Source organism: Pieris napi, chromosome 5, assembly GCF_905475465.1.
Source record: "Pieris napi chromosome 5, ilPieNapi1.2, whole genome shotgun sequence".
NCBI classification, from domain to species: Eukaryota; Metazoa; Arthropoda; class Insecta; order Lepidoptera; family Pieridae; genus Pieris; species Pieris napi.
The window spans coordinates 5,027,038-5,042,506 of NC_062238.1; the positions used below are offsets into that span (position 1 = coordinate 5,027,038).

The 15,469-nt window shown below is 33.1% G+C and overlaps 2 protein-coding genes across 4 annotated transcripts; both read left to right on the forward strand.

Moving 5' to 3' along the window:
- The first annotated feature begins 4,409 nt into the window (after window positions 1–4,409).
- LOC125049967 (general transcription and DNA repair factor IIH helicase subunit XPB) lies at window positions 4,410–14,409 on the forward strand. 3 transcript variants are annotated; one of them, XM_047649524.1, is made up of 17 exons: window positions 4,410–4,528; window positions 5,185–5,238; window positions 5,324–5,389; window positions 5,810–5,957; window positions 6,045–6,185; window positions 6,604–6,798; window positions 7,395–7,543; window positions 8,112–8,254; window positions 8,839–9,005; window positions 9,584–9,754; window positions 10,587–10,807; window positions 11,409–11,592; window positions 11,833–12,176; window positions 13,034–13,176; window positions 13,364–13,447; window positions 13,889–14,079; window positions 14,267–14,409. In XM_047649524.1, the coding sequence occupies exons 3-16, from the start codon at window positions 5,332–5,334 to the stop codon at window positions 14,069–14,071; spliced, it is 2,331 nt and encodes a 776-aa protein (XP_047505480.1). In that variant the 5' UTR covers window positions 4,410–4,528; window positions 5,185–5,238; window positions 5,324–5,331; the 3' UTR covers window positions 14,072–14,079; window positions 14,267–14,409. The 3 variants fall into 3 exon arrangements, with proteins under 3 accessions (XP_047505480.1, XP_047505481.1, XP_047505482.1); XM_047649525.1 differs by lacking the exon at window positions 14,267–14,409 and adding an exon at window positions 14,151–14,193; XM_047649526.1 differs by lacking the exon at window positions 5,185–5,238 and having other exon boundaries at window positions 4,514–4,528.
- Window positions 4,413–14,604, forward strand: LOC125049970 (chromosome transmission fidelity protein 8 homolog). Its single transcript, XM_047649528.1, has 2 exons — window positions 4,413–4,528; window positions 14,267–14,604. The coding sequence occupies exons 1-2, from the start codon at window positions 4,509–4,511 to the stop codon at window positions 14,583–14,585; spliced, it is 339 nt and encodes a 112-aa protein (XP_047505484.1). The 5' UTR covers window positions 4,413–4,508; the 3' UTR covers window positions 14,586–14,604.
- Window positions 14,605–15,469: the final 865 nt, after the last annotated feature.

A 15,469-nucleotide genomic window follows, 5' to 3' on the forward strand; every position in this document is an offset into this window, starting at 1 on the left:
GAGAGCGACTAGTCTTCGTACTTTAATCGGTTAGACGTAGGGATGATTGTTTCTGTTGAAATTTTATGAAACGACGAGGCCTCACCGCCCGCCGTTCGTGTCGAAGGTGTGGGAGGTGTGGAAGGCGTAACGTGAAGTGTGCGTCCGTGATCCTCGCGCTGTCTTTGAGTTTTCTAAAAACTAAGACTGAAATATAATAAAAATATAACACTTTAAAATCTACATTAAATGATAATATTATGTTGTCTTAGATAAAATTAATTCAAATAGAAACAATTAAAATTATATAATATTTAATGAATCTTTGAAATGTAACCTTTGATGATATAGTATATTGTGAAGGTCAGTCAAATGTAAGCTAATCGTCTTGCAATGTACAGTAACGCGTATAAGTAATCTATGTTTATTTCTCTCCAGCAGCTAAACCCTGTTTAAACAACTTTTATATTTATTTGTAACGATAAAGGTGTATAAAATTATAATGCATATCAGTACAGTAACGGCAAGGAATATTACTTTACAAAGCATAGTCGACTATTTTATTGTAAATATTTTGTCTTATTTAATACTAGAATAATGGTGACCGACGTCACAATGGCGGTCACTTCAATTGAGTGTTTGCTACATTCCATATTTATGTTGAATTGTTTCGCAACGTACTGTACTTGCTTCGTTCGTCTGTCCGATGCTCACGTCTGCGTGTCCCTTCGCCACTAATGTACTGACAATAATAACTGATAGTGAGTATTGTTATCAATGCAGATTGCATTAGACGACAATCAGTCATTGTTTAATGATGGTTGAATTAGTTATAAGATCAATGTTTATATGCATGCATGTATTCAGAGGAATGAGCAGGAAATTGAACCTAGACTTTAGTTCCTTGTACATGCATGTTAATATAAATATTGTAAAGTATGTATGTATTTATTTGACTGGTGTCCGCAGCGTCAAATTGCAATGCAATTTCATGAAGTGTTTTTCACCCCGCTTGCTGGTCCGAATGTTATGTAAGTTTATGGTGCTATGCTTTTTCACAGCAATAGTCAAATGTATTAATGTTAGGTACATTGGAAAAATTATTTAATTTATTGTATGCGTCAAACTGCATACGAACGAAAATAATCCATGATACTCATGGATTCGTTTGACAAAAAATACCTGAAAAAATTACAGATACAAATGTTGCTAATTATTGGCAATACTGGCACCACACACAGACTGAAATTTATTTATTAAAAATAGTTTTTTAGTGTACTGATTACATTGACATTCAACTAATAAATGCCAACTGCCAAAAAAATTGGCATCCCAAAATGGTCACATTAAGATATGTCACGAAAAAAGATAAATGTTACAAAATTGTACATTTCAAGCTGCGTGTGAGCAGTATCACATTATTTTGCCAGTTTATGGCCGCTATGACACTGTAAATTTTATAGTGGCATATTTGTGTGTGGCCTTTATTTATTCGGGACTTGTTTAGTGTGTGGTGGATAGACTTAATTTTCACCAACTAGTTGGGTATTATGAGATACCTACTCTAACTTAAACTGTCAATTTAGATTGTTTACTTATATTACAAATTAATTGTGTTCCATAATGTAAGTTTAATAAAATATTTTGGGTCTTAAGAATTTGTTCATAATATATATACATAACATCTCATAGGTAGACTGGTGCATAGTGCAATAAATTAATTCTTATGGCCCAAATAAGTCCAATTTAATTAAAATTTATGTTCATAGCTTATTGTAATTGGAAATTTATGAATCTTTGAGCGTGTCTTCGTAATTGTATGTACTGTGTAGATACCTATTTTCATAGTCATAATTTATAAGGCGTGGTAGAAAAAGCAATCCTTGTACAAATGCTATGATAAATTAATATAAAAGTTGTTTAAAATAGTTTGTCAGAATAGTTATTAATCTAGATAACGAACAATATTCCATTTGTCATATATAAATAAGTCAAGCAGAAGCAAATTATTATTAATAAAAATGCATTAAATTATGACCTACCAGTAATTAATATGAAATTTTATTTTAATTATTTCCTATGAAGGTTCTATAAACAACTATACTTGACGTGAATAAACTTCCAAGTTCCAACATAACATTCAAGAATACGTAAGGTTCGTAGCAATATATCCAACTTAGATCACCAGTGACGATGTCAAAAACAGTATTTGAGTCACCGCCATTGAACTTATCTAACATTTGGCGACGCCAGTCCATGCGAAGGTGTTTCTGGTCGTTGGTTAAAGTATGGGGAATTCATCTGGTACAAAGCTTTCTGACGCCTAAATGTTCGTGTAATATTTTTTGTACTTGACTCATACCAATGGCTAGGCTTGTCCGTATCTGCTGATATGTCACTCTCTTATCTTCCTCTATCTTGCGTCGCACAGCACTGATGTTATCTTCAGTAGTCGCTGTTAAAGGATGTCCTTCACGCGGATCATCATTGAGATTGCTACGCTTAAACTCGTTAAACCAACTGTAAATAGTGGCACGAGATGGGGCTTTATTAAGAAATGCTAATCGCAGCCTATCATAGCTTTGTTGTTGAGTAACCCCACAACGAGTCATAATAAATCACTGATCGAAAATTTTCTAGTCAGGTTCATTTTCACGTGTAACAAGAGTTTTAGATTTGCCGCCAATTCACAAAAACAAATGGCAAATGAATTCATGGTTGCACGAGGTTACCAAAGAGTTCTAAAATTGAAATTCAAAAAAGTTTTCATTAGCAATGTTTCAAACTGGCCAGTTTTAATAATCTCTATATATATATACTAGCCGTTTCCCGCCCGCTTTGCTGGGCGAATTAAAATAAGAAATAAATAAAATTTTATGTTTCATTATTATTTTTTTCACATTTTTATTATTCTTCTTTTTAACTTCCCGCTATGCTATACGAAAATCGAGTTTTTAACAGACGTTGACGTTTTGAGGTTCTAGGAACCCTCTTTTGTTTTTATTAGCGGGATAAATGTTCATAAAAGTAAAACAGCAATAAAAAAATGAAGGAACGTTAGAATTCGAAAAATAAATAGCCATAAACCATCTAGGAAAAATCGCATCGAATGGTGGTAGTTTCATGTCGATACGATCAGTGGTTTAGGCGTGAATGAGCCTCAAACGAAGACCATTTTCATTATATATATATATATATAGAATAAAATGTTCGTGTCACAATGTTCGTACCCCTACTCCTCCGAAACAGCTATACCGATTCTAAACAATTTTTTTATGCATATTCAGTAAGTCTGAGAATCGGCTACTATCTTATCTTTCAAACCCCTTAATGATAAAGGCTGTCCACCCCAAAAATTTATTTTTTATTTTGTAGGCAATTTTTTTTGTTTTTATTTTTTATTACGATAAGCACTACGATCAACCCCTATTTTTTATTTGTTAGTTAAGAACTTATTACTTGAACTCTGAGGTTTATATAGAGAAAAATCACAGAAACACGTAAAAAGTTTTCATTCCGAAAAACCGGACAGTCTCTCGAGTAGCATAGCAAAATTTTCCAAGTTGGTGTCTACTAAAAACTAAAAAGGTAGGGTACTAGGCTACTAAATTAACGAGAAACGAAGGAATACCTTCGTATATATAAAGATATTATATACCTACATATTAGCGCATACCTACAGTTATTCATGCTTAGCTGATAACTATATTCATTTTTCTTACATCCTCTTTGACGATATTTACAGAACGCATTCTGTCAATGTTATATCAAACGCCATAAGGTTACATCAAAAAAGTATGAATTGTATTTATTTATATATTAGAATTCTATAATAAAACAATCATTAAACGGAAGAACCGGTTTGCTTTGACGATATTCTAAAACAATTATAGAGTTTTCTAATGTAAATGTTTTATTGTTTTTTGCAAATTAGTTTCACCACAAAATCCACAGTTTATGTTAATATTACTCATAGTTAATATTTTTAACTAATATAGGCATCATGCAGCCGCACGTATTTAACTTTATCGACGAATCTTCTTACTTCGGCTTGTGGAAATCTTCAGATTATATATTTTTCGTCATCCTTGAATTATTTCCTTCAAAATAAAATAAAAAGAGCCACGCTCGTGGATGTCGAGGTGATATTATTTTTACAACTTTGCAGTCCTCCCCTGTCTTCACGGGAATTTCTGATGATTAATTCATTTTACTAATCTGATCCTTTATCCTTGACGGGCGGATATTGGGTTCATATTTGGTAGATGTACATAACCGGGTACAAGGTATCCCCCTTAATTCGTCGAAGTAGTATATATTCTATACTTATAACATGCCAATTGCCAGACGCCAGTTGCCATTTGCCACTTGGTCTCAGGTCTGTGCTCATAGCTCACTCAACAATCAACATTGCTTAATGCTCAATGCTCATTGCTCAGTGAAGAGGTGATATTGATGTACATTCATCAACATTTATATTTTATAAACATAAATATAAGAGATCATATACAAAAAGGACTTCCAAAATAATGCAAATTTACATAGATTGGTAAGAATAACTTTAATAATATAAGAAGAAATAATATAAAGGAACATATTGCACTGATCCCAGTTTAATAATAAACCTAAAAGAGACCAAATATACCTTATTTCTACTACAAACATTCTTAATATATTTTACCGTTTGTTCCGACCGAACAAGGTAATTCACTATTTCTACTGTTATTTTCATGACTTGCAAAAATGAAACAATCTGATTGGATCTTAAATATTTTATTTTCTAAAGTACCATTTTACCACCAATTCACATTAAATTTTTGAGAAATTCACGTTAATTTTTCATTAAGTTGTTGTGTATTATGGTATCGTATAACCTTACCGAATTTGTGCTTGCATAATATTTATTTTTTATTTCAAATGCAATCTTAATTTAGTGTAAAAATCGGTGTTAATAATATACAAACTTCTTTAACGGTGATCCTGCCTATAGCCCTGTTGGGGTTCGGGCGGTAAGTAGTATGATTTTAATTTAAATAAAAAAAACTAGATTCAAATATGAAAAAAAGAGGTTTAGCATAATATATCGTGATTTTTTACATAGAAGCAGAATTAATAAATAAAATATATGATCATGCAGCTGGAATACTTTTCTAAATTGCAAAGTATTGCTTTTTTCTTATACTCAGTTCCAATAACTTGTTGCAGAAGTTCGTTAAGAACCTTCTGAATTTTAAAGGATCTTTAACAAGAAATATAAATGTAAGTAAACATTACAAACAATCAAGGTAAGGACATTGTAATATTTATTATTAAGTCTTGTTCTGTTAATGATTTGTTGTTTTAGATTCAAACATGGGTCCACCAAAGAAAATTAAAAAGTATGATTCTAAGCCTGGAGGAGAGAGATCAGGTGAATAATATTTTACATATAATTAAGGTTTAACTTAAAGGGCAATAGTGTCTGTCTGTTCACTGATCACTATTTATTAATATGACCATTGACCATACTTATCAATGATGTCCACTTGTTTAACTAACCCTTTTTTAGTTTCTATTTTCTAATATAGTTTAGACATGTGTATTGGATTAATTAGAAATGTAGAGGTCAGAACTGCATACATACAATAAAAAAGTGAAAATAGCACCTTAATGTCTGCTTGGATTCCTGACTCCATTAGTTACACTACAAGTTTTAGTAGACACAACTATGTCTATTGTATACATATATATTTTATATAATTTTTGATGCAGTCCATGAAAACAAAAAGTGCTTGTTCTTTTTTTAATTGTGATTTACAACACATTTTCAAGAACATTATTGAAATTACAGGTAAAAAGAAAAAAATTGAAGAGGAGATAACAATAGATTTAGTTGATGATGATAACACTGAAAATACTGGCGTACCTGTGGCTGCTACCCAGGATGCTGAGAAAAATGACCAAGTACCAGAAGACGAGTTTGGAGCCAAGGACTACAGGTAGGACTAGTAAAATTACACAAATATTATAATTGATAAAATTGCATATTCAGTTTCTTAAAGTTAGCCTAATTTCTACTATTGTAGGAGTCAAATGGAATTGAAGTCGGATAATGCAAGTCGTCCCCTTTGGGTAGCACCAAATGGTCATATATTTTTAGAAGCATTTTCGCCTGTCTACAAGCATGCCCATGACTTTTTAATTGCAATTGCTGAACCTGTATGCAGGTAAGTTTCTGATTTAATAAAAAGCACTGCTTGCTGAAAAATAATATATACAGCATTGATATTTTGATATAAAATAAGATTTCTGGACATTTGTATCCCACAATCTTTCTTGTGCTATATTTCAAAAGTATGATATTATAGTGGAGAATGTTTGTTTTGACTGTGATTAATTATATTAAATAGATTGCTGAATTATACTAGATTTAGAGTTGCCGCTTCTTATTTCACAAATCTATTTTTAATAACACAGTATACTCTACTTAATACTTAAGCCATAGTTGCAGTAGCTCATTACCTTTCCATCCTCATTTAACAAATTCTGTGTTTTCATAGCAATCAATATTTTTTTCAGTATTTATTACTACTACTAACCACTCAAACAAAGCAAAAAACTTCTATACATTTATTCTTTTTACAGACCCCAACTGATTCATGAATACAAGCTGACTGCATACAGTTTATATGCAGCTGTATCAGTGGGTTTGCAGACCAATGACATCATAGAATACCTACAGCGGCTCAGCAAATGTGCAGTACCAGCGGGAATCATGGAGTTTATCAAACTATGCACATTATCCTATGGCAAAGTCAAACTTGTTCTTAAACAAAACAGGTAAGATATCTCTTACTACCTCGTAAGGGAGCGTTCAAGTATTACGTCACGCAATTTTTGGAGATTATTGACCCCCTCCCCCCATGTAACGCGCCGTAACGTTTTTCTGTGCCCAAGTACAGTACTGTACCCAAGTATAGTAAAACGTTTCGTGACCACCTAGTGACTCTTTATACCTACACTATGTGGTGTAAAGTACTGGAAAGTCGAAAATAATATTAACAATAACGCGTAATTCAATTCGTTACTTCGTAATACTTGAACGCTCCCTGATATGTTAATAAATATTATTTTATGCGAGTACTATACATTTTTATATGCCGAAAATGGCTTTATCTGTAATATATTTGGAACTATAAGCGGTAAAGCAAAATCGATACAACATTTATTACACTTATACTAGAGAACGTAATAAATATTATACAACGTACAGTTTTCTTACTGCGTAGATTTTTCACAATCGATTTTCTCTGCAATTCAATAATGTGTACACTGTACATTATAATAACTTATCTCCTCCATTTAGGAATCTAAAACATTATAAGTTGACATTTACAGATATCTACAGTAGCATATTATATATTTACGTAATGCAGGTATTTAGTCGAAAGCAAGCACGTGGAGGTACTCCAGAAGTTGTTACGGGATCCTGTAGTGCAACAATGCCGGCTACGCAGAGATGGTGATGATGAGCTCATGTCGTCTGTGCTACCGAACAAACCGACCACAGCTACTACAAAACCTGGTAAAACTCTATTCATTAATGTTAAAACTTTAAATGTGATCATGTGTGTGAGACACGTAAATGTAAAAAAAACAGCGGTTTACTCACGATGGTCTCCAATGAACACTAATTATAGTTGAAATTTTATAATAAATGTATATATTTTTATATAAATATATATTTATAATAATTAATAAATAAATAAATTTTTAATAAATTTACAATCAAGTATACAATATTTACAATTTTCGTAACCTACAAAGTTACGAAAATAATTAATATAAATAATTTTAATATAAATAATTAAAATGAAAATCAAAACAAATTTAAAAAGTTTGGTCCTGTAACTGTATGTATGTTTAATTTTGTCTTAGGTTCACGCAAGATGCAATAAAACTCTTAACTATTTATAATGTCGAATTATATATACGAATTCAATACTTACATAAATCATTAATCACGTCTATTACCAACGAAGCTACGGAGGTGATCATATTTCTATAATACAGGTGTCTGGAATGTGTAGTGTGCGGAATTTAATGTTGAAATAGCAATTTGTTTTTTATATAAAATTAATATATTATTATAGATGAGAAACTACCAGCAAACGGCAGTGTGCCTGAAGACATCAGCCAGTTCTACCAACAGTTGGATAAGGATGATGACGACGAAGAAGCTACGGACACAGCAAACGCAGCGGTCGCCTTTGAAGTCGATCCCGAAAAAATTGAGGTAAATTCCTAAAAACATAATTTTTTTTAATGATAATATCATTGAAATCGTTAAATTATGACCCTTGATTTGAGAACTGGCACTAAATGTAAAATTAGAAGCATTAATATGTATTTCTTTACTGACGAGTCATAAGTGTACAATGTGTTACCTATGTGATTAAATGATTTTTGAATTTGAATTAGAACCAGCTAGTAAAACTAGGGAAATTTTTATACAAAACTTATCTCTCCCGTCGCCAAATCTCTACAGTTCTAGTTACCAAAATTCATCATAAGCGATTCAGCGTTATCTGCGTATGACCAACAAACACTCAATTTCACATAATAATGCTTATTAGGATTGATTTTGTCATCAGTATATGTTAAAACAAATTAAGAATCAATCAATTTATCATCGTGAATTTAGTCACATTCCTTCTAATCCAATAAAATCTTAAAAAATTAAGACAAAAATTAACTAGATTTTTGTTTTGTAACCCGAAAAATGAATCTGTATTTTATAACGCTATAAAAACGTATATTCTTTCTCTAGTTCCTAATTTACCAGGAAATGTGATGAACATATTAAAAACCATTTTACAGGTGATACAAAAACGATGTATCGAGCTGGAGTATCCTCTGTTAGCAGAATACGATTTCCGAAACGATGCAGTTAACCCCGATATCAATATTGATCTAAAACCCACAGCTGTTCTGAGGCCATATCAAGAAAAGAGCTTGAGAAAAATGTTCGGAAATGGACGAGCGAGGTACGCCATTTAATTAACTATAGATGCATTTAAAAGGATTATTTAAATTTACCAATCTTTATTATTCTCATTAGAGCCACAGAACAAATCTTAGAATTTGTATTATGTTGTACTTTATAATAGGATTGAAATTATTTATGTTTTTATATTACAACAAGCACAGTAGTAATGATATAATTACATTTTATTCAATAAGCAAATCTGATTAGGTTTATTTAAGATTTGTTTAAAACACTCTATGCAACTGATAAACTATTATGCGAGTATAAAAGGTTACCACAAAATTACGATTATTTATTTCGACTTCAAAATTGAATTGAAAAAAAAACTATAAAATTGTTCTTATTTTAACGCGTTCTTATTCGGTTTATTCAATATGAACAAATAATACACGTCGAATTCATAACCTCATATGACCGTCGGTTGCTTTTTTTTTAAGTTATATACAAATAGGTTTAAGTTCTTATATAAAATGTCATATATTTTATAGTTTCTTTTTTTTTCTTTTACAGAGTTTATTGCTACTATATAATTGTGTAATTTTTTAATAAAAATTGTGTCATTGCATGTGTTTAAAGGTCCGGGGTAATAGTACTCCCGTGCGGTGCTGGAAAGTCGTTAGTAGGCGTAACCGCTGTGTGTACGGTCCGCAAACGAGCTCTTGTCTTGTGCAATTCCGGTGTCTCCGTCGAACAGTGGAAACAGCAGTTCAAATGCTGGTCTACGGCTGACGATAGCACCATTTGCAGGTACATATAGTCTTAAATAGTATAATATACTATATATAGAAATATATGTCGGGGAAATATCGTCACTCCATATATGGACGTCATTGTTCAGCTGAGTTTCATCATCGGACGTGGAGGCAGAATAAGAAATGACACTCGTACCTCGAACTTTTTAGCGCGCACCACCACTATGTAGAACCAGTTGCCCACTTAAGTATTTCTGAATTAATTCGACTTAGGGTCCTTCAAGAATGGAGCTTACTATTTCTTAAAAGGCCAGCAACTTGCGAGCCCTCTGTCATTGAGAGTGTCCATGGGCGGTATCACTTAACATCAGGTAAACTTCCTGTCCGTTTTCCCCGTTCTATAAAAAAAAGCAAGTAGCCGATGCAAGAACCTGCTGTCCATGACAAATCTTATTAAAATAAATGGTAGTAATTTGTTGCGGGGTTCTACGGTTCTGCCTTTTTTCTCTTTTATAGTAGATTGATTATTTAAGTTATACTTTTGGCGCGTTAGGGAAACAATAAGTGAGTAAATTTTAGGATGCGCGACAAAAAAAGGACACCCTGAAGTTAGCTATAGTCAACATTTGAGTTTTTACTATTGTTAGTGTCGTTTTTTCTACAAACGTAGAATTTTTTTTTGAGAAGATTTTATCTTGTTACGCCAAACAAGTATTACTTCTAACGCGTGAACATACGTACACACACTTTTTTATATTGATAACCATGTCTATTAAAACCCTGTTTTTATTTAAAAAAAAAAGGATTTACTCGTACTTGTACTATTGAAACCGAGCGTAAGACAAATTATCAGTATCGCTTTTATACTAATTAAAAGAAAATTTTAGGTTCACGTCAGAAGCCAAAGATAAGCCCATGGGCGCTGGTATCCTAATAACGACCTACTCTATGATCACCCATGGACAGAGACGATCATGGGAAGCGGAGCAGACGATGAAGTGGCTCCAAGCACAGGAATGGGGTTTGGTGGTGCTAGATGAGGTCCACACTATACCGGCGAAGATGTTCCGAAGAGTTCTCACTATCGTACATTCGCACGCTAAATTAGGTACCAATTTGTACTTCTTTATTGTGCGCAAGATAGGGAATTATGCCGAAAAGCATTCGAAATGTCAAATATCTAACAACAAGAACAAGTAATAAAATAAGTGAGCTAGTGTTGGTCTAGTAGGTTCGAACCTTTCGTTCGCTGTGCCCCAATGGGCTTCTGTTCTTCTTCTTCTTGTTAGTCACACTTACTGTAGGTATATAATACAATAATTAATAATACACTATCTCTCCCAGATAATTCAATTATCACTTTAACATTAACGTCACAAGTTTTACTGTGCTTGACAAAATATACTAATTATTTTTTTATAAATGGCAGAGAAATTAATGATTATTCGTTAAACTCATAGTCTAGCTTAGCACGACCTTTACAGCGATAAATATTTGATTTTGCATATTGTTCGCGCCATGGGCTCTGTAATTGCACGTACAGAACGTTCTCATTTGTTAAAGTTAATTATATTTGAAAGGGTTTATCGCGTACGAAGTATTCCTAGATTTTCTTTTTATACATTTTGTCGATAATAATCAATTTATTGGCAAATTAAATCGGTAAAATAAAAAGATATTGGTATATACTAATGAATTATAATTTCCAGGTCTAACCGCGACCCTCCTCCGCGAGGACGACAAAATAGCAGATCTGAACTTCTTAATCGGGCCAAAGTTGTATGAAGCCAATTGGCTGGAGCTGCAGGCGGCTGGCTTCATCGCCCGTGTCCAATGTGCAGAAGTCTGGTGCCCTATGACGCCCGAGTTCTACCGCGAGTATCTCGTGCAGAAGTTAGTATTTTCATATTTTAATTCAAATAAAATCTCTGAGTATCAATATTGCACAATTTATTTATAGAAATTGTTTCTGCGTTCGCGCATGTTACGTTGAAAACAATGTTATCAACTTTATTTACACATTTTTGACACGTTTTAGTTATACCGCCTTCGAATCCTAGAGAAATAAATGTAAAAAGCCGCAACTGAGCTCTTTTTGTAAAGCAATTTTTCATTTTAGTAAAAAAATTTCAGAATCAACAAAAAAATGCTACTCTACGTAATGAATCCGTCAAAATTCCGCGCTTGCCAATTCCTCGTACGCTACCACGAACGACGCGGGGACAAAACAATAGTTTTCTCAGACAACGTCTTCGCGTTGCGCCATTATTCGGTCAAAATGAACAAGCCATACATTTATGGACCCACATCGCAGAACGAAAGAATACAAATCCTACAGAACTTCAAGTTTAACCCAAAGGTTAACACGATATTTGTGAGCAAAGTCGCCGATACGAGTTTTGATCTCCCCGAAGCTAATGTTCTTATACAAATTTCTTCACACGGAGGTTCGAGACGGCAAGAAGCACAGCGGTTAGGTATGTACAAGGCCCGAATACGGGATTTAACGTGTATTCTGGAACGTCAATTAGACTTAAATCTGGTTTCAAGACCTGTCAAAGCAAATTTCTAGATAAATTTGGACATCAATTTTACGAGGTTGTAATTAATTAATTGCCCCCAAATACGGTATATTTTTTACCAATTCTTACTGATGATTCCGATTATACTATTCTACAATAGAATTAGAATAGTATAATAGTATGTTGTGCTTTACCAAAAATAACAATGCAATGTCAGTCATATATTAATCATAATATAACCCCAGGAAATGGTAAAATTGTAAATTGTAGACGTCAGACTAAATGCCATCTTTTATGTTAGTGACATTGGATTATACATTTTCAACACGGTCGGATAATCATAATTTATAGTACATCATTTTCTTTTTGAATTTTAATTACTTTCAAATACGTGACAGAATTTCTATATGAATTTTCTGGGGTTAATCACTTGCCCTGTCACCCGAGGGCTTTCTTGAGCGCTCAATCGCTGATCGCGTGGAGAGATGCGGACAAGGCTACGCTGTTACCGTGTCCTGCCATGGGTTGCTAGTGGTGCCGTGGGGATTTAGTGGGTGTGCACAGTAATTGGGCCCCACATAACTCGTCAACAAAAGGAGCCCACCACGGCAGGGCATTTCTCCAAAAAAAATCACCTGACAGCGACTTGACATTGATTTATGACCACCTGTGTAGCTTGAACGGATTATCTAAAATATATATGTAATATATATTGTTTTCGAAGATTAAATTTCCTATTAAATCACTATAATTGCATTTTAAACCTCATGTCAATTAAAAATATAACTAGAAGACATTTATTATATTTTCAGGTCGTATTCTAAGAGCTAAGAAAGGTGCGATCGCAGAGGAATACAACGCGTTCTTCTATACATTAGTCTCACAAGATACTCTGGAAATGGCGTACAGTAGGAAAAGACAACGGTTTCTTGTCAACCAGGGATACAGTTATAAGGTATGTAATATTAAAATATAAAAAATGAACGTTTAATTAAACGATTTTAAGAAGTTTCGCGTGATTTTATCCTATATTCACTTACAGAAATAATAAATATTTAATAGAGAAAAGAACGTGCAAATAATAAGAAAACAGTTTTAACTTACAATATGTTATTTACTCATACTTTAACTTTCTATTAAAGGTAATTACAGAATTGAAGGGAATGGATCAAGAGCCCGATTTAATGTATGGAACCAGGGAGGAACAAGGCATGTTGCTACAACAGGTATATATGACTTTAATTATTTAGATTTTTTATATAGGGCTGGCCGCAATCAGTCGAAACTACTTTCTGAATTCATTATCCAGAAGCATTGATTTTGTCACATATTATTCTCTGAAAAAATCCAAATATTTGTATGCAATACCTTGTTTTCTTCATTCTCCGACGCATTTTGTGCGTAAATTAGCGCGTCTCTGTATTATGAAAGGCCTGCGATAAGGTTTAAAAGGCAACGTCTAAAAGCTGTAGTTTCTAAAAATGTTTGATATTCTGAGGGAAGTAGGTTGTAGGTCCGACCTAAAGGTTCCAATCTCGTCCACTTTTTTCATAATACGTCTAGTCTAACCACTGTTTGGCCGGCCCGAATGCCCCATTAATAACTAATTTATATGATAAAATAATGCTTGTTACACCTATACAATCAATACGACGTGTATGTTGTAGGTATTAGCAGCATCAGAAACAGAATGTGAGGAAGAGAGGGAGGGTGGGCTAGGCGGAAGTGGGGGCGTGTCACGTCGCGCAGCCCCTCTGTCCTCTTTGGCTGGAGCTGATGATGCTCTGTATCTGGAGCATCGCCGTGGACAGCATAATAAGCATCCGCTTTTTAAGAAGTTCCGATACTGATTTGCTAGGTCTGTTATTTTTGCCTTCAATGTGAACGTTTAGTGTCTTCGACAGAACTTAATTTTTCTTTTTGTTTCAGATATATAATCATACAAATTTAATAAATTGATTACACAATTAAATTGTTTTTTAAATAATTTTCGCCTTGCCCATACCAAAGTTGTTCCGACCCGCAATAATGGTAGTGTTTTTCAGTAAATCCGAGACGGAGTCTGGCGTTCCCGAATGGGCCATAGTCGAAGTGCAAGGGCTCATACAAATTAAGAAGGATCAGTCTGGACCAACCGTTGTCGGGGATTTGCATTTCTTTAATAGGAACAAACATCCCGTACTAATCTTAGGACATCATGTTTTGAACGGAAAAGAGATGAAACTAGAACAGCCAATGGCAGTTATCGAAAAAAACGAAATTAACGGCAAAGTGGAATATGCAGTCAAAGCTGTAGTTAAAAAGAAATTATTGTTTAAGTCGCGACCGAAACCTATTATATCAAACGTTGCTGACAGAATTTGAAATAAATTATTTTTGATTATTTGTTATTTGAATGGAAAACACATTTTACCTAAAGTCCTAACACTATGCAAATGTCTTCCTTGTTGCATACTTTAATATTGAAACCGCGTAAACGGTTAGTATCAATTCTTGAAGGTCAATTATTCCGCAAAATGCATTGCATTCAATAAGTGATTTTATATGCAAAAAATGGCATGTAAATGGGCTTTATCAAAATTGGCGATAACTGATATTTTATTTCCCTTAATTTTCATATTTGTCTTAGAAATTTATATTGTGTAAAATACTGGGGCTATCTCCTGTTTGATATTCTATTAGAAAAAAATATCAAAGAAATAGATCAACAATAAACAGACATCTGAGACATGACACTAGATTCACATTAATATGAATCGTAGACTATCGTGCACTATATTTATTAAGAGAAAATAAATATAACTTAGATTGAACGTGACGAATTTAATTCCTTGGGATTGGGGATGCGTGTTATGTAATAACTTTCTAGTCACATGAAGGCGTATTTAATATAATTATTTAGTACCTTGTAAACAACAAAAATCAATATGCATATATACATACACTATTTTACATATATATTAAGTAGCAATACTTTGGAGTACAGTCGTTTTCATTCAAATTTAATTAACTTTTTCTTTCATTTTATCACTGTTGATTGTTGCAAGAAGCAGTTGCTACAAATTTTCAAATTGAATGAGAAATATAAAAGTGTACATTAAATATTACATTCATCGAATTATTTTACGGGTGAATCTTATTAAAGTCTATCCAATATGCACGTATTGCAAAAAATGTGATTCATCGTAAAGTCTATAGAACAAGAATTTCCTGTTTGTAACAGGTTTTATTAATCAGTGTCCGCATTG